The following is an 18,365-nucleotide window of genomic DNA, read 5'->3' as shown; positions in this document are numbered from 1 at the left end:
TTTATTAATTTAAATCAAAATGGTACATGAAGGGAGGTTTGGACCTTGGTCTGACCTCTAGAATACAATAAGAAACTAAGAAAGGGCCGAGGTTTGGACCTTGGTCTGACCTCCAGAATACAATAAAAATGTACAATTATAAAAAATTAAGAAATCTTACTAATCATCAGTGATTCAGTGAATCAGTATTCACTCTTCAGTCTTCAGTCTTCAGTCTTCAGTCTTCAGTCTTCAGTAGTGTTTGTATCATCATCATCAGAGGATGTTGTATTATGTCCACCTTTATCTTGAAGTCTTGCCTCAACATCCAACCAATCCTTGAAGCAGAGAAGCATCTCCACCGTTTCGCCCGTCATCCTACTTCTCTTTTCGTCAAGAACACGCCGACCTGCACTAAAAGCGGATTCCGATGCTACCGTGGACATCGGCACAGCTAAAATATCGCGTGCAATTGCCGACATAACAGGATATTGATTTCTAACACTCTTCCACCAAGATAATACATCTAGATTCTCTATTTGATTTTCATCATATGCAGACTGAAGATCATTTCGTAAATAAAATTCTAGTTCACTACTTAAAGATGAGGAAGATGAAGAGGAACTTGAAGCATGTGTGTGTCTTCTCTGTGCAATGAATGAAAAAATAGATGACGAACGAGAACTACTAGAAGAAGAAATAGAGGTTTGTATTTGTGTTCTAGATCCACGAATTTTTTCATCATATATAGCATAAATATCATAAAGAAGTTGTTTTACCTCATCTTTAGCAGATTCAGAATCTTAATTCATATTTTCAGAATATGCATCAAGTAAAATTAGCACGCCATTTAATTTAACTCTAGGATCAAATACAGCAGCTAAGTTATGCATAGGACATATCTTGTCCCAATACTCATTCCATTTAGATTCCATTAGGTCAATAATAGGCATTAAAACATCATCATATCTATGTTCTGCAAATTTTTGACTAATTATATATGCTTGTTATAAAAGTGAACATGAAGTAGGGTAATAAATACCAGAAAGAACATTGGTAGCATTATAAAAACTAAGCAAAAAATCTTCCAAATTTTTCCTTTATTCCAATCAGTTTCAGACAATGTAAAGCCTAATCCACGATCATTAATATATGCACTTAATAAGTTTTTATATGGGTATGCATCATGTATCATGCTATATGTGGAGTTCCAACTAGTAATTACATCAAGTTTAAATTTTTTAAAACGTTTACCATGATTTATGCATAATTCTTTAAATTCTTGAAGTCTTGATCTTGAAGCATGAATAAAAGAAACTACATTTCTAATTTTTGAAATCACATCTTGAATCATGCCCATGCCAGCTTGAACAGAAAGATTTAAGACATGACATGCACATCTAATATGCAGTAAATTTCCATCTAATATGGGATGCAATGAGTCTTTTAATAATGCAACAGCAGAATTATTATTAGATGCATTTTCAAAAGTAATAGACATAATTTTATCATTAATATTATATGAACATGCAGTTTGATAAATAATATTTGAAATTTGTTGCCCAGAATGTGGAAAATCAAAAGCACGAAAAGCAAGAATACGTTTATTTAATTGCCAATCATTATCAATATAATGAGCAGTAATGGCAATAAAACAATTACTACCTACAGATGCTGACCAAATATCAGAAGTTAATGAAATTTTTACATTTAAAGTAGAAAGTGTTTCAATTAAATTTTGTTTCATTGCTAAAAAGTTGGTCATAGCTACTCTTCTAAATGTACGCCTACTAGTTCTTTTGTAAGCAGGTTGTAGGTTTAATTGAACATATTCTTCAAAATTAAAAGATTCACATAAACTAAAAGGTAATTCATCCTTAACTATTCATTTTACAAGTGCTTTTCTTTGATTTTCATGATTATATGCAAAATTACCTACAAGTAATCCCCCTTGCATATTAAGGGTACTTTGAGTTTGAGCATGAGAATCATGCATTCTATGACTCTCTTGATGTCTTTTTAAATGCCCTGTTCCCCCACTACTACTACAACTATAAAGTTTGGCACATTTTTTACATCTAGCTTTCCAGACTCCATCAACCATAACTCTATCAAATTCATTCTATACAACACTAGTCCTCTTACGAGAAGAGGTTTGATCTTCACTCGGTTCACCAGTTCTAGAGGAACTAGGAACATGGGGTTGGGGATTAGTTTCTTCTCCCTCAGAAACAGAAATGCCAAACTGACTTTCCTCAAAAGATGACATATCTATGATTAATTCAAAAAATAAAAACTAACCGCAAGGAGGAATTGAGTAGAGGGTCGGAGGGCAGAGGCAGAGCCGAGATTCCGAGCTTCCTCTTGTGCTCTCAACAGAAGCGACCTTCTCTTCTCAACAGGAACCTCCTCTTGTGTAGCACTTGAACAAACTAAAAATTAAATTGCTAAAAGAGCACTTTAGAAGAGAGAAATAATAGCAGTAGAGAAGGAGAGAATGAGAGGTTTGGTGTGGTGAGAATGAGGGAGGAATGGGCTATTTATAGAAGCCCAAAATTTTTTTTCCCAAAATACCCCTCAATTCAGCCGTTATTGGACTGTTGGGAGGGGTAAAATGGACTTTTTCCCGAAAATAGCCGTTAGAAACGGCTATTTTCCTCCCCCCTCTCCAGACGGCCCGTCTGAAGCCGTTGCGGGCCGTGCCAGGCACGGCCCGTTTGAAGCCGTTGCGGGCCGTGCTTGGCACGGCCCGTTTGCGCCCGTTACGGGCCGTGCCTGGCACGGCCCGTGGCGTGCCGTGCCCGGCCCGGCCCGCCAATAGACGGGCCTGGGGCCGGGCCGGGCTGGCGTTCCGTGCTGGACGGGCCGTGCCAGGCACGGCCCGCTTCATAAGCGGGCCGGACCAGGCACGGCCCGTTTAGTCCTTTGGCCCGGTGGGCCTGGGCCGGGCCGGCCCGGCACGGCCCGTTGCCCAACACTAGTTGGAACTGAGATGCCAAATAGAAGTACATAAAAACTACTAATCTGTATAAATATAATCAATTCTAAAAATAATATCATATATGAAGGAGGTTTGCAGCGGATAAGTCCCAAAAGTGAGAAGAGCTAAACTAGAGTACGGCCAATTCAATAGTAATAGAAAGGGTTTTAACATGTATGCGATTTATAAGCATTTGAAATTGTATATATACCACCGCAAAATTATTATTTGTATATATACTGTTCCAAAATATTTTTTACTATATACATATACCCTCTAAAGTTTACTATCAGCATGCACATGTTATAAATTATTGCTTTTGCACATTTATCTGCTAAGGGCATTTCAGTCATTTCAAATTTCAACATTATTTCTTTACCGCATTAGATGACTTGAGTGGATATGCAATATATATATATATATATATATATATATATATATATAATATTTTTTATAAGATTATACATGCAAAATAATAATTTTTATAATGGTATTCGCATAATTTCATATATTTAGGATGTGATCCATTATATTGGTCTTACATTGTCATTGACCAAGTGTTCCAAAATTAGAAGTTTCCTGGAATCAATCCTCACGATCTTAATTCAAGTTCCTAATCCCTCCCCTTTTTCTCTGACACTAGAATCATCAGGTCTGCTCCAAACCAAGGCCATCTTTAGGCCCACACGCATGCGTCCACGGTCCATACTATATTAAACAATTTTTTCCTTGCATCTTCTATCGATTCATTCCCAACCAACCTTGTAAACTCCAAACTAACGCTGCCTCTTCTAGTTCTACCACACTTCAATCCGAACAACCTCAGCTCCACAGTGTGCATCTTATGCTCAGGAGCCCTTCATTGCACAAAACATTTTAGTTCTGCGACGAAAGTTGTCTTCTTTTTTTTTTTTGGGGGTGGTAGATGAAGGCAGTATTTAGATATTCAAATTTTTCATTGGCCACGACAAAATTCGATGATTGCATTGCACCGGAGAGGTGTATCTTCACTTCATCCACAACACTTTATAAACTCACCAGAAACATTTTTCTCTACCACTTGAACCTTATAGAGAACAATCAGAAAGAAGCAGAAGCAACATTATCAGATGCATCAGCTGAAGCTGCATCAGATGCAATCCATCAGATTTGCTCTCCAGAGAGCACTCTCTGTGCTGCCAATCGCATCTGCTCCTTCCCCTATCTCATGAATGAAAGCAAGTAGTTTGCCAATAATTCGCATCGAGGGGCAGGTTCTCCTGGATGTTAGTAGGTCTGCGCGGACAGGAATGCTTAGCTCGAAGGCGACTCATGATGAAGGCCGACCGCCACCTAGGAAGTCCCTATAAGCATCATCACTGTTTTTGCATACATGTCCTTGATACTATTCATAATAAGCTCGTTTCCTATGCCTGTTTTCTCATCACCCACTTAACAATTTCTACTTACGTTGGCCCCCAAAGCCCCAGCTTTAAGCTTAAACCAGTCTTCTAGGACTCTTTTCGCCATAGTTCCAAGTTTTACCGCCCTCTCCCATGGTTTCAGAGCCGCGACTCTTAAGCTTGATTCCATGCCATCTCTTTGACCCTACAGATTGTTACAGTTATGCTCTATACCATCAGCAAGCATTCACTCAGTCCTCATGATCTCATAGAATAGATTGGTAGCATAATTTGTTTTTTCGTCTACATACTTCAATGGGAATCCAAGGACCTTTTACCGCAGTTCTGAAGGATCAAAAGCATATAAGGCCTTACGGCCGAAATTGTTTTCCTCTTTTTTGAACATCTATAGAGATCTTCCTCATTCTCTTTTGAGCTTGTACATTGGGAGAAGTGCTTCAGCATGAGGCCGAGGTCTCTCTTCGGAGCTGGTCGATGGCATCAGCTGCCATGGACGGAGAGAGTCGATCTAGAAAGAGGGCTCCACAGGTTATAGAAGGCGTGGAAGGAGGGCCTCAAACCCAGGGCATGCGGGACTGGGAGGGAGGAAAAGGAGGGGGAGACTAGAGGGAAGGGGAAGCCATGGAAGAGCTGCCACCACAGAGGAGGAGAAGCCGTCATTAACCATCAGCGCTTGCTCCTTGAATCAGTTTAGCATCAGCTGCCATGGACGGAGAGAGTCGATCTAGAAAGAGGGCTCCACAGGTTATAGAAGGCGTGGAAGGAGGGCCTCAAACCCAGGGCATGCGGGACTGGGAGGGAGGAAAAGGAGGGGGAGACTAGAGGGAAGGGGAAGCCATGGAAGAGCTGCCACCACAGAGGAGGAGAAGCCGTCATTAACCATCAGCGCTTGCTCCTTGAATCAGTTTAGCAGACTCCGCAGCATCCAAAACAACGTGCTTGCATGCAGAAGAACTAAACCACCAACTATCCTGCCGAAGCATAGCTAGTTACAAACATTATTCCACAACCGTTCTGTTGGAGTAGCAGAGCACACGCGCCTGCTCGTTTATGTTGGACCTGCAGATGCAAAACGGATGATTATTTGCCATTAAATTGGGAAAAATATGACAAACTTGTATTGTATTGTTTCAACCTCCTAAACTCCCTAGTTTTAATGTACATGGATTTAAACTCCATTGGTTTTAGGAATCCTTAATGGAAAAGGTGGAAGACAAACATCATAAGATTGAGAACAACATTCAGCAGTGAAAAATTGGTGTCAGATTATGACACACATTTATCGATAAAAATGAACATAAATATGCAAAAAAAAAAAAACAAAAAACAAAAAACAAAAAACAAATTTCACTTCTCAGCAATTGACTAGATGTAGTATACGCCAAGCCATGGATGTTTGAAACTCTAACAGATCCTAGGCAAACTTGCCATAACCTATCTTTGACACCAAGAAATCCTTGACAAGCCAATTTTGCATCATTAATTTACATGAAGCTAAATTGTTTATGAGAATGTATTCTAGATGATGCTGATGCCTAACTTGGGTGTCAATCCTGATCTTCTTCGTATCCATTACTTTGCCGGACAACAAAATCAATTGCCGTAGCACCGATGAAAAGCCCTTAAAACAATTTTCTTGTCCCCGCTGCAGGCCTCTCCATCGCTACAAATTTGCATTGTGTCCAATATCAGATCATCCAAAGAACCCAAAATTGATAATGCTTGACTTGATTTTATCCGTGGCATGTTCTGAGGTCTCCTAGTGGGGGAAAGGAAGCACAACAATTAGGACCTCATTCTTTCCTTCAAACTGGAAATATGATGACAGTGCATATTCGTGGCATTAAGAGTTCCTCTCCTGCTGCATTGTAAACATGTTGACAGATAAAACTAATCACCTGCAACTTCTTTCTCTTACTGAAACAAGCATCATAACCAAGTTAGAAAAAGGCTGGAGCATTTGGCGTGGATATTTTCCTTCAAAGCTTTCGTCATAAAGAGTCATGGCTGGAGGTGCCAAAGTGCTATTTTGAACAAAGAACACAATTCCAATCACCAATAATCTGAACAGGAGCATGTACCTTTCTTAAAGCAATGGAAGCGATTTCGGTCTCTGACAATGATCTCCCTTCTGAAAATGTCAGAGATCAGCTTTATTGCTGCATGGCAATCTGTGCAGATACGAAGATTCTTAAAGATGCGTAGAGGCAAACCAGGCCGTGTGCTGATCAGACCAAAACATATTGCAAGCTTCTCACTGTGAACTAATAGAGCCTGTTCTCTCTCTTCTCGCTCCTCACCATTTTCCAAGTAATTATCCATGACACGGGAAATCTGAGAGGCCACATCTGGGACATACCCAACCAACCGCAGCCTCCGAACTACTTCATCCAACATGGCATACACCTCTCGTGCTTGTGGGTGCGATTTGTCCCCAGCACTAAATCGGTGCACTTGTCCATTGACTTCGATAAAACTAATACCGGGAGCCTTTTTAATTCCTTTCCTCCTCATTGTCTCTCTAAGATTGCCGGCCTCGAAATGCCTTCCTGAAGACGCATACATGTTTGACAGCAGCACATGGTATTCGGTGTTATGTGGGTCCATCTGCACCAGCTCCTCCATCAAGCGTCTTCCTAAATCTAGCTTTCCATGAAGACTACAGGAGGCGAGGAGGGAACCCAATACGACCTCATTAGGGAGGATGGGCATTTCCCTGACCAGAGCCTCTGCTTCCTCTAACCGTCCCGCCCTGCCCAGGAGGTCCACCATGCAAGCATAGTGCTCTACCTTGGGTGTCAATCCGCATACCGTGCTGAGTTCGTGGAAAAGCTTCCGACCTTGTTCTACGAGACCAGACCGGCTGCATGCACTCAGAACGCCTACAAAGGTGATATCATCTGGATGCAATGCTTCTTCTGCAACCATTCGGGAAAACAATTTTAGCACCTCAGCAGCCATTCCGTGCATCGAGAGCCCACTCAGCATCGCATTCCAAGCAACCAGATTTCTGCGGGGCATTATTTCGAACAAATGGCGGGCAGTGTCTATCCTTCCGCACTTTGCATACATATCAACCAAAGCAGTGCGCACCATAAGAAGATAAGCGCCGCCAAAGAGACCTGTTTTTGTGAAGTGGGCATGGATCCAACGGCCAACAGTTAAATCTCCGGCCTGAGAGCATGCTGAGAGGAGAGAACACAAGCTAATGTGGTTAAGATTTCTTACTGAATCATCCAAGAAGAGCATCTGAGAAAGAAGGGACAGCGCTTCTCTGGGAAGCCCAGCTTCGATGCAGGAGACGACCATGACCGTCCAGGAGACCTCATTCTTCTGGGGCATTCGGTCGAATACCTCCCGCCCCCTGGCAAGCCCCTCCCGCCGCAGGGTGCCCGAGAGGAGGACGGTCCAGGAGACGACCGTGGGACAGGGCATCTCGTCGAAGAGGCGACGAGCGTCGGGCATCCGGCCGCACTTGGCGTAGGCGTCGATGGCGGCGTTGCAGGCGGGGACGGAGAAGGGGAGACCGAGCTTGAGGAAGAGGAGGTGGGCGGAGGCGGCGGCGGCGGGGTCGGCGAGGCGGGCGGAGGCGGAGAGGAGGGCGAGGAGCGTGACCACGTCGGGGGGGACGGCGGCGCGGCGCATGGAGCGGAAGAGGCGGACGGCACGGGCGGGGAGGGCGGCGTGGGAGGAGATGAGGGCGGTCCAGGCGACGGTGGAGCGAGCGGAGGGGGGGAGGAGGCGGCGGAAGGCGTGGAGGGCGGCGGAGGGGGGGCCGGCGGCGGCGTACATGTGGAAAAGCGCGGCGGAGAGGGAGGGGAAGAGGAGGAGGAGGGCGGACTTGAGGAGTGCGGCGTGGAGCTGGCGACCGAGGTAGGGAGGGGAGTGGCCCAGAGCACAGGAGCGGAGGAGGGTGCGGTAGAATGGGATTGGATCCGAATCCGAATTTGGTGCTGCGATTCCATCGCTAACCATTCCGGCATGAAATGGAAGGAGACACAAGATTTCTAAGTGGACTTGGCAATGCGGTCTCGCTCTCGCTCTCGCCCAGTGTGTGCATGTACTCTCCCGAAATGCCGCAACAAGAGCCGGCCCTTTTCTTTTCTTTATTTTTATGACGTTGTCTTACCCGGCTCGGGCTCTTATCCTGTTACTGGCCCAACATACCTGCCTCCACCATCCTCCCGATGGGGAGTGGATTTGGAGAATAACAGTCGGGGCCTACATTGATCTGAACTAAAAATTTCTCCTTCCACACAGTACAGGGGAAAAATTCCCAACTAAAGAGTTTTTTTTTTCTTTTTTCCTATTTTCTAAATACTATCAATGACCTGTTTCTAGACCGGCAGGCGCCAGCAGCCCATGCGCCTTGAGAGGACGGGATTTTGTCCAAGTGTATGCGGGAATGCCTGGATCTCTGAGATATTCCCAAACCACTACTGCTGCTACTAGTTTTATTTTATTTTTTTAAAAAAATTCCTGTTTGATTTTTTTTTTTTTTAATAACAGGTACCTGCTGTGATTTTGTTTCTAATGACGGATGGCCTGTCCATGCTAATATGTCCCTTTGCCGCCTGCAAAATTTATATCAAGGTACTTCGGTGGTTCCCTGCGTTCGAGCTTCCTCATCTTACTTCGAGTTCTTTACTTTTCAAAGCCAGCTTTTCCAACCATGCAATCCATCGTTCGACTTTCAAAACCAAATTCTCTCATTATACGATGATAATTTGATTCGGTGATTGACGTAGATGGAGTCTCATTCGACTTAACGCAGAATTCATTCTTGTGAGAGTCAATTAATTTGCTGGAAGATGCTGAATCTGTGATGGCCTGCACGGACTTCGAATGTACGACGAGTGATTCTCGAGGCATTTCATGCATCAGATAGAATGTCGTGCCTGGTGGTGATTACCTGCCATCACTGTTGCTGTCAATGTCTCAGAAAAAATAGTTGACAGACATCGGATGCATGGCCAGCCTTTCACATCAACTTCGGCTTCAAATTACTCGAGAACCAAGCATTGAGATATACTTACTCTCTGGCTTATGCTTTCTGCTCATATTTGCTCTCTGCCTGCTTAGATCACCTGACCCTAATTCGGATGGGTCCCGCTACTAAATGGTCCATGGTAACCTTAAAATCAATAATAGCGGGTGAACCTTAACCGAATTTCAGCTGGAGAACCTACCGCTTTGCCCTACCCCATAATTCAGTGCTTGAGATGGGCATATTACAGCAATTCCACCCCACAGAAAGACAGAACACATTAAATCGATAATTATATCCAGGTGCTGATATTTGCACAGTATTGATAGCTTCGATCTGCAGGAAAAAAACAAAAATGATGGGGAATTTTCAGGGTGTATTCATTTAACTAGAGGCAATTTTCCCATCATCTCCTTTGATATCTCTGCAGTCTGTACATAAGTGTGGAATGTAATGCAGAAGCATTTCAGCAGATCACAGACAAATTATGGCACAACTTTATTTCTGCTCGCATTTGCTTAGAATCCTATGCTTCATTTTGCCTACGGATACTCTTCCTGCCACTTCAATCTATTCAGAGCGACCGAACGTTCGCCTGCATGAACGATTCAAGACGGGGCTCTGTCAGATCCACTGTCTCTTCATCAGAGGACCGCCAACTTGGAACATTTGAAGTCAGGAGGATAAGTCTCTCCATATACTCGGCAGAGAGAACTGTCTCGGTGTTCTTCTGGCGGTCCTCGCAAAGGTTTCGATCGATTGTTATTGGCAACGAGCACCGAGCTTGCCATCTCTCTGAAGCCGCTCGATTTGGTTCTTGTCTTTCAGCTGGACCTTGTGATCTCTCAATACTAGTAATGCTCTTGATGCTGGAAGAAGATGAACTCTGTATGGTACCGAGACAAGAATGTAAGCATACATGCGGTATTACAAGATCACCTAATAATAGTAGAACTGATAGGTGTATCGGCAGCACTCTATTAATGAAATCTTGAACAAGCCAATTCCTTCAAGATTTTGCTTTGACAAACCATAACTAAAACATGTGCAGTATGTGCTGCTATGAGTACCAAGCTCACAGCCAAAAGCATTTCTTTTTTTTTTGGTGCATCGGCAACTCATGCTGCTCGAACATGAGCACAGCCTGCTACATCGAAAGCAAAAAGCCTACACAAAGCAAAAGGAAATGCTAATAACAAAGACCTTTGTAAACATAATTTGAACAAATGCCAGAGTATATTTGATTTTGTTATGAAGCTTATATGGGGTTAAAAGTAACAAGCTTACAGTGCCATGCATTTCCCATTTCCCTCCCATGTGTAGGAGACTGATGGGAAAACCTGACAAAAACCACATTATACTACAACAGCAACATCTTGAACATAAGCTGGCTTAAACCAGACTATACTACACCAGTGCCATCTTGAACATAAGCTGGCTTACAGCCGACAAACTAAATTTTGCCAGTGACTAGATTTTCACAATAAAGAACCATTCTGTCATAATTCCGGTAGTTATGCAGAGTTTGAAAACGTCTTTCTATTTCTCTATATTCTTAGTCCCCATTTTTTCCTATGAACTAGGAACAACCATGAGATCAGAACATAAAAATTTCAGGAGAAGTCGAGGAAAACCAAAACTTAGATAAAATCTCAGGAGAGCTCATAAAACTAATCAAGATAATGTATATGACAACAGAAATAGTAGCGCATTTGTAATGTGCCAAACACCACAGCTATCATAGCAGCAATGCATTTGGAAATAGTTAAAGAGAAGGTTAAAAAAATCTCTCTCTCTCTCATATCCTATAGGCAAGATTCTGAAAAAACTATACAGATAAGGTACACTCACCATAAAAAAACTTGTAGGGATGTTCCATCTCTTATACTTGTTAGGAGTAATAGTGGAGAGGATTTGAACAACTTCACTCATGGTAGGTCTCAAATCTGGATCCCACTGCAGACATTCTCTGGCCAAATGAGCCATTATTTGCATCTCTTCTTCTGGGAACTTTCCTTTGAGAAGTGGGTCAGGTAATTCTGACACAACTAGCTTATGATCGTGCAACCTAGATATTGCCTGCAATTAGTAGACATTGTGAAGTAATTAAAACATATTTGCTTATCTGGTAAATTGATTCATCTCGAACCAAGAATAAAACAACATCAAACAGCCTGCCTTTTGATGCCTCTCTGATGAAACCCTAATTGAAGTATCAATCTTAATGGAGGCCTCTTCTGCCTCCAGTGGATTATATATTTTATCGATGAATGGAAGTGAAGCAGTAAAAATAGTTAAACAAGTCTCAATAGAGTACATTTTACAAGTCTAATCTTAGAATTCATAATGAGGGTAAATGAAGTAGTTCAATCTGTTCAGGGCATGATAAAGTTCATCTTGTTTAAGCTGGAGATGCAATAGCTTTTTCTTCAGACTAAAATAGTCCAAGATGGTCAAGAAGATTACCCATATCACAAGGCTCTCATTGCCTCTATTTGATGACTTGTGGATCGGTTGCCGCCCAGTGACCAATTCCAGGATAACCACTCCAAAACTGAAAACATCTGACTTCAGTGAAGCCTTTCCCACGATAGCATATTCAGGTGCAAAATATCCAAATGTCCCCAGCATTCTTGCTGGAGAACTGGAACAACTACTAAGATCATCAGCCATTAGGCGTTTGGCCATACCAAGATCAGTTATCTGCATGCCAAAATGAAAATGAAACAACGAAAACCTGATATATGCACACTAGTTAGTAGTTACACTAAAGCTAGCATTTGGTATTCATGTCCAATGCTCAACCTAAATTTCAAAAGTCATTCCAAAAATTAATACTCAACTTAGCAGATAGGTCTATGAGGCATGCACTCCAAACTTTAGTCAAACAGCATGATTTTAGTTGTAAAACCAAAGTTATATGTCCTTCTGACCTGATACATGAATGGGCTAAATTCATCCATTTTTCCCTATAAACTAACCAATTTTTCCACCTCATTGCTTCTTTTTTTCTCTTTCCGAGTGGTATTCCAATTATATTAATGGAGAAAAATGAAAAATCTGATGCAATGTTTCTCTGAGAAGCTTCTTTTGAGTGTTGTACCATTAATTTTTTCCAAAAATCCTCAAAATTGAGAGATGATCCAAAGGCTACTAACAATGCAAGGATTTCCTTATTGTACCAATTGTGAGACAACAAGACTTTAAAAAATAGATGAACAGCACAATAATACCATAGAAACCTTGAAGTGCTTTTTGTGTTAGGTTCTAAGAATCTTAGTACCTTAGCTCTGTACTGGTCATCTAAAAGAATGTTGGTGGACTTGATGTCTCGATGCAAAATCCTAGGAGCAGCTGCTTCATGCAGGTATTCCAAGCCCCTTGCAGCTCCAATCGCAATCTGCACACGTGTCTCCCAGTCCAGCGGTTCTTTCCCTTGTGTTGCATCCAGACAATCTCGCAAATTACCATTGGACATGTACTCAAATACAAGGAGTCTCTCAGATTGCTTCCCTTGGGACTCCGAGCAATATCCAAGCAAAGGCACCACATGACAATGGTTGAGCCTTGATAACAATTCGATCTGTGTAAAGTGTTGCAAAATCATGAGTCAGAATATGTTGAAAGTTGCTATTAATTTGACGATTTAAACCCCAAAAGTTCAAAAAATACAATAGAAAGCTCAACATTATTTTATGCTACTAGTTTTATTTCTCACCTACTTTGCTGTTATCCTTGGATATTCATCTTTTTTGACTTCAAAAGGGAAAATGATTGAGAAACTATATGTGGATACTGAAATAATGTGGATTTATGCTACATGTGGGTGGGTGGGTGGGTGCGTGTGTTGGAAGGGGGTGTTGGTTGGGGTTGGAAGGGGGTGTTGGTTGGGGTTGGAAGGGGGGAGTGTGTTGGAAGGATAGGGGTGGGAGGTGGCGGGCGAAGTATATCACCAGTAGTACAGGTGAAAATGAATAGAATGAAGGTAGTTTTGTTGTACCCATTAGAATTAAAGGAGACAATGAATGGCTAGATCCATAAGAAATAAGAAAAGTGAGAGCTGCATTTGAGGAACACCTCGGACAAAAACTCAGAGTCTGCTTCTGGCCATCCGAGTGATCTTAGTCTCTTTACAGCAACAACTCTTCCATCTTTGAGATGACCACGGTAAACATTGCTGCTCCCTCCAATCCCTATTAGATTAGCACTTGAGAATTTATTGGTTGCTTGCTCTAATTCAACATAGGAAAATTGGACAATGGCTCCAGGGAAAGTTCCTCTTTCACTTCCAAATACCCAGAAAAGCCTGTGTATGAATCCTGCATCAAAAAAGATTTAATGTTATTCCTAATACATTATTTGGATGCAAAGTATCACACTTCAAAGAAGCAGAAAAAATATATTAACAGAGTTTTGGCCGGTCTTCAAAGTTACAAATTAAACTAGCAGCAACAGTCAAAAGGAAAAGGCATATCTAGAATGTTATCTGAACCTTTCACCATCCGATGTTATTTGAATTGTTTATGTTTTGATGTAGGGTCCGTGTATGACTTAAATGTGTACATCTTAAGGAAGTTGGGCAAAAATGCACATATTACCTGTAAATCCATTGAAACCAGTGTTGTTCTTGGCCTGACATTGTGGGAATGAAGTAGATCGGTGGTTTATTAAGTTGGTCATGCTATTCCAACTTGTGTTTTTTTCAGATGAAAATGCTGGTGATGGCAGAGAAAATTGATCCTTGCGATAGAAATAGCATGCAATGGAGGTGAGAAATGCAATAGTTGTGAGCCCAACACAGAGTAGGAGAATGACCACAACACACTTGCGAGATAAATGCTTCTTTGCTCCTGTAGATGTTCCTGCAGAACACAGATAAGGCATAAAAAATGTTCTTTAACACGTCTGATGAGATTTAAAAAATATGGTCATAACTTACAGCCCACAAATATATTTATGTCACAGGCAGCCTTGACCAAAAGAACTGTATGGCCACCAGCTAATGTAATTGCATGTCTCATTTTCTATTATATTGCTTTCTGAAAAAAGTTCTTACGTAGATCAAAGTATAATGAAGGAATGCACATCCTTCGCTAAGAATTTAAATTTTACCAGAAGTGCAATTGCAGGCAGTAAAACAACTGGCAGTATGGATGTTTCCTGGGCTTTGAGAAGTCCCTTCTGATTGACATGAGCAATTCCATACTCCATCCGGGTTTCCTGTTTCATCAGCCACAAATTCCGAATTCATAAAATAATGATCCTTATTGTGGTAGGACTATCAAGGCATATCATACAGAGAACATATCATTACTCAAAACCAGATGACAATTTAACTTTCATGAATGAATTAGCAGCACATTGAATTTGATGTCATTAGTAAGTATGAAGTGAGTCGTGCAGTAGTATAATTGATTATTTATTTCACGTTAGCATAGAAAATTTTACAACAATAGGCTCGCGCACGAGTTTATATATAGGAAAGGTGGTTATCTCTTTTCAGTTGTACTAAGAAACTTCACGGCAAATGATAAGAGGCCAGATCGGTACCCGGTATGCAAGCACAGGATGTAGAGCAATTAGATGCAGTAGTGTAGTTCGGTGCACCTAGAGGACCACCAGCACATAAGCATGTCCACTTTAATGTGCCCGATTCGCCTAAAGTTTTCTCTGTAAAAATTATAGACAAAGAATGAAATGGAAGCCTCAATAAAGTTAAACAGCACATAACAAACAAAGCAAAATGTCTATACAAACAGGGCCTAAATGATGTACACTCCATTTACAGCTTATCATCTTATTTTAATATAAAGATTAAATGTACATGAATAACATTTTTTTATGACTTGAAAAATCAAATCAATGCTAACCACAGGAAATGAATCGAAGCAAAAAGAACCAGCCGACGCAAAGGATGGCAACTTTTAAATGTAGCTCCATTAGCTTCAGGCCAGATCCCAAATTGAAGAGACGTCCAAGGCGTCAGTTTTTGTTTACAGGCTGTCACAGAGAAAACAAGATACGATAAAAATGAATCCATATCCATACAAAAAAAAAGAAGAAGAAAAAAACATCATGCAGATGATTTAACAAAATATGAATTTCCGATCAGTCTATAATCTTTCAGTTGAGAGAAAAGACAAGCAACAGCTTTATCTAATTTCAGAATCATGACAAGCATAGCGCGGTATAATGGTCAAAATCTTTTAAATAATTTATATGATCTCCGACCTAAATGCTTGCAATGTCATATTTGCATACATATCAAAGGTAAGCCGCTTTAAATCTATGTCCGCTCATACAAAGAAAGATGATATCTGAAAAACAAAGGTATGCAGAAGAATAAAGCATATATGAGCAATTAACTAACGATCCCCCGCAAATCTAGAGGAGGAAAACAATATCTCATTCAAAATATGCACTAGCACACTGAGCAAGAAATAGGATCCCGAAAAAGCAGAGAGGCACATTAACAGTATTTGTGTGTACAAAACTGAATTGTGTTGTTACCGAATTAATACACCAAGACAACAAAGAAGTTTTTGTTTTTCAGCTTACTTAAATTGTTGTCAAAACTCAGAGTAGAACCGAGCTCCCTGTGGTCACGCCTTGAATAACCTAACGGGGGCAGCCACATCGTATATATATGGCCAGAAATGCATATGGTACGAAAAATGACAATCCTTGACCGATAGAGGCGTCCTTTACAAACACCGGTTTCCAGCACGCAAAATTTAATTGTTTTCAAGTATCGCTTGGGGGGAAAAAAAAGGAAAACATTAAAAATAATATTAAAAAAAACTTACCAGGAGCTCCTCAAGAACTCGGGCTCAGTCGAGAGGAAGAAATGCACCAATGATTGCAACACACATGGAAGTAGAGCAGCAAATGCTGGGATTTCTTGGTTTCAGGTGAAGCATCATCATCCTCGTCGTCGTCAGAAAGAATAACATCAACAATTCTGAAAACCCCGCATGCCGAAGCTTTCAGTGCATCACTAGAAGCGCCTTGGACTTGCCATTAAATGGATGGTTTTTAGGTTGCCACCGAAATCCAACGACAACAAACGAGTTGGCTACCAGCCGCGAAGGCAAATCATTGAATCAGGCTACAGCGACAGAAATCGATTGCGTTATGGGACGCTAATAATGACAGAGCTACAATAATCAGAGGGAAGAAAAAATTGTCCAGCATCCACCTCTCGGAAAGCAACCCTTTACAAACCAGATAGAGACCGGCGACCTATTCGAGTATTATATGCCAAAGAATAATCCAGGTGTCACATTCTAGCTTTTGCTCGTCTTGACTTGGAACTTAGGAGTAATTGCTACTTCTCCCAACCATCGACCTCAAAAGCGTTATCCAGAGATCCAGAGGAGCTCCCTAAACTCTGATCTTTCTTTCTTTTTGTTTTTTTCTTTGCAAATTTTTTTTTAAAAAAAAAACTAGATATGGAAAGATTTCAAATGCTCGAATGCGCAACGGTTACTTAGCTTTAAAGCATAATCGATGTTGACGTTTGCTAATTAGTACTTAGTTATTTATTTGAGTTTTACTTGTTATTATGATTATTTATGTTGCGGCTTCATGGCGCGGCTGTCGGTGACACATGCACTCTCCAAATCTAGTGCTTGCACTCCGGTCACGCCTCAGGAGTCAGGTCCATCCATTTTGAAATCGAGCGGCTAACGGTCGGAAATCAAAGGAAATATAAAAGGCGAGGTGTACTTATCAAATAAAAAGATGCCCGATCGATCGATGCGTGGAGTAGAATAGAATGGAGAAGGTATTGAACGGAAGGGCAATTATATTAATTTGGGATGGGCTATCATACATCCACTGATGACGCCATCGCGACTCCATTTGACGATTGCGTCACATCATTAGTATTAGAATAATACAATGACAGCGAATAAAGTGCGTGGAGAGATCGAGATAAGATGATTAGAAAAAAGAATTCGCTGGATCCGATCCCTACCTGTCCTGTGGGCTGAGGGCGTTGTCTCGCTCTCTTCACAGCAGGAGAAACGGCGATCGATCCCCCCCCCCCCCCCCCTCTCTCTCTCTCTCTCTCTCTAAATCTGCGTCAGCGTCCGTGGCAGCGGTTTAAATCCGACGGCTTTGAAGAGGGCTTTTCTCCTCCTCGTTTTTCGTCTGGGGGTTGAGGACGGGGATGATCGAGGAGGGAACTCCGGGCTAGGGTTTTAGCGTGGGATAGCGAAAGAGGGATCCGAGGGAGTGGTGAGTTGAGGAGGCATTTTGGATGGATGGATCGATCTCCGTCGACGAGAAAATAATTAATAGATAGGTGTAGGACCGCCGGGCAGGGCAGGCCGGATTTCAATCGGGGAGACGAGACAGGCAGATCGCGATGGAAAGTTGGGGCCGGAGAGAGAGAGAGAGAGAGAGAGAGAGATGGGCGAATGCAGAGGAGGATGGATGGCAGGTGGGGGTTGACGTTGGGATCGAGAAGCAGATGGATGGAGAGGGAAGTCGAAGACGCTAATAATAATTAATAATCTGACAGAAATTTAAGAATAAAGAAAGGGAGTCATCGCATTCTCAGTTTCGTCCGTCGCGTTCTGGGGAGAAGACGAGGGACGGGCACACCTGTCAATAAGAAACGATGGCTACCATCGGCAGCTGGACGCTCCCTGGACCTGGTTTTTACTTTTTATGCGCCATATAAGATTGAAGGTTCATGAAGTGATTTTATTGCCCATTCAAATCTCGGGCGGTTTCGGGGGAAAAGGAAAAGAAAAAACGGATCGGGTAGGGTACGCTAAGGATGCAAAAGGTGAATGAGCTGAGGTGCTGAGCTCGCACGCAGCCGGGGACTCGACAAACGAATATTTGTTATTATTCCTCTCGACAACGTGAGCTGGATGGAGTGGTATATTTTGATTTCACATGCACGTCGCCTAGTAGCTGTTGTCGCCTCGTCTTTGTTTGATACATCCTCCTTCGAGAGTGCTGGTTTTCGACCCAAAAAACACACGCACGCACACAAAAAAAA

General features: G+C 41.9%; 2 protein-coding genes across 3 annotated transcripts; both read right to left on the bottom strand.

The window, feature by feature from the left end:
• Window positions 1–4,607: 4,607 nt before the first annotated feature.
• Window positions 4,608–8,510, bottom strand: LOC103718261 (pentatricopeptide repeat-containing protein At5g15340, mitochondrial). The gene is made up of 2 exons (XM_026808923.2): window positions 6,444–8,510; window positions 4,608–5,421 (listed from the first exon to the last, which is right to left on the bottom strand). The coding sequence occupies exons 1-2, from the start codon at window positions 8,335–8,337 to the stop codon at window positions 5,411–5,413; spliced, it is 1,905 nt and encodes a 634-aa protein (XP_026664724.2). The 5' UTR covers window positions 8,338–8,510; the 3' UTR covers window positions 4,608–5,410.
• A 1,119-nt stretch (window positions 8,511–9,629) lies between these two features.
• LOC103718262 (receptor-like serine/threonine-protein kinase NCRK) lies at window positions 9,630–17,253 on the bottom strand. 2 transcript variants are annotated; one of them, XM_008806992.4, is made up of 10 exons: window positions 16,156–17,253; window positions 15,220–15,349; window positions 14,900–15,019; window positions 14,462–14,569; window positions 13,948–14,211; window positions 13,427–13,668; window positions 12,633–12,932; window positions 11,816–12,052; window positions 11,201–11,428; window positions 9,630–10,235 (listed from the first exon to the last, which is right to left on the bottom strand). In XM_008806992.4, exons 2-10 carry the CDS (start codon window positions 15,287–15,289, stop codon window positions 9,924–9,926), a joined length of 1,881 nt encoding a protein of 626 aa, XP_008805214.2. In that variant the 5' UTR covers window positions 15,290–15,349; window positions 16,156–17,253; the 3' UTR covers window positions 9,630–9,923. The 2 variants fall into 2 exon arrangements, with proteins under 2 accessions (XP_008805214.2, XP_026664725.2); XM_026808924.2 differs by lacking the exon at window positions 16,156–17,253 and adding an exon at window positions 15,908–16,041 and having other exon boundaries at window positions 9,818–10,235.
• Between the last annotated feature and the right edge of the window lie 1,112 nt (window positions 17,254–18,365).

This window comes from Phoenix dactylifera, chromosome 17 (genome assembly GCF_009389715.1).
Source record: "Phoenix dactylifera cultivar Barhee BC4 chromosome 17, palm_55x_up_171113_PBpolish2nd_filt_p, whole genome shotgun sequence".
In the NCBI taxonomy this organism is placed as follows: Eukaryota; Viridiplantae; Streptophyta; class Magnoliopsida; order Arecales; family Arecaceae; genus Phoenix; species Phoenix dactylifera.
Note: the sequence above shows the minus strand (reverse complement) of the source record. Positions and strands in the feature narration are given on the sequence as shown.

Excerpts from the sequence above, each read along its gene's own strand:
- LOC103718262 (XM_008806992.4), bottom strand. The coding sequence starts at position 15,289 with ATGGAGCTACATTTAAAAGTTGCCATCCTTTGCGTCGGCTGGTTCTTT. Across the intron at positions 14,570-14,899 it reads ATCCTGTGCTTGCATACCGG|GAAACCCGGATGGAGTATGG; the intron begins GTACCGATCTGG and ends CTGATGAAACAG. Across the intron at positions 11,429-11,815 it reads ATGAGAGCCTTGTGATATGG|GCAATATCTAGGTTGCACGA; the intron begins GTAATCTTCTTG and ends TACTAATTGCAG.
- LOC103718261 (XM_026808923.2), bottom strand. The coding sequence starts at position 8,337 with ATGGTTAGCGATGGAATCGCAGCACCAAATTCGGATTCGGATCCAATC.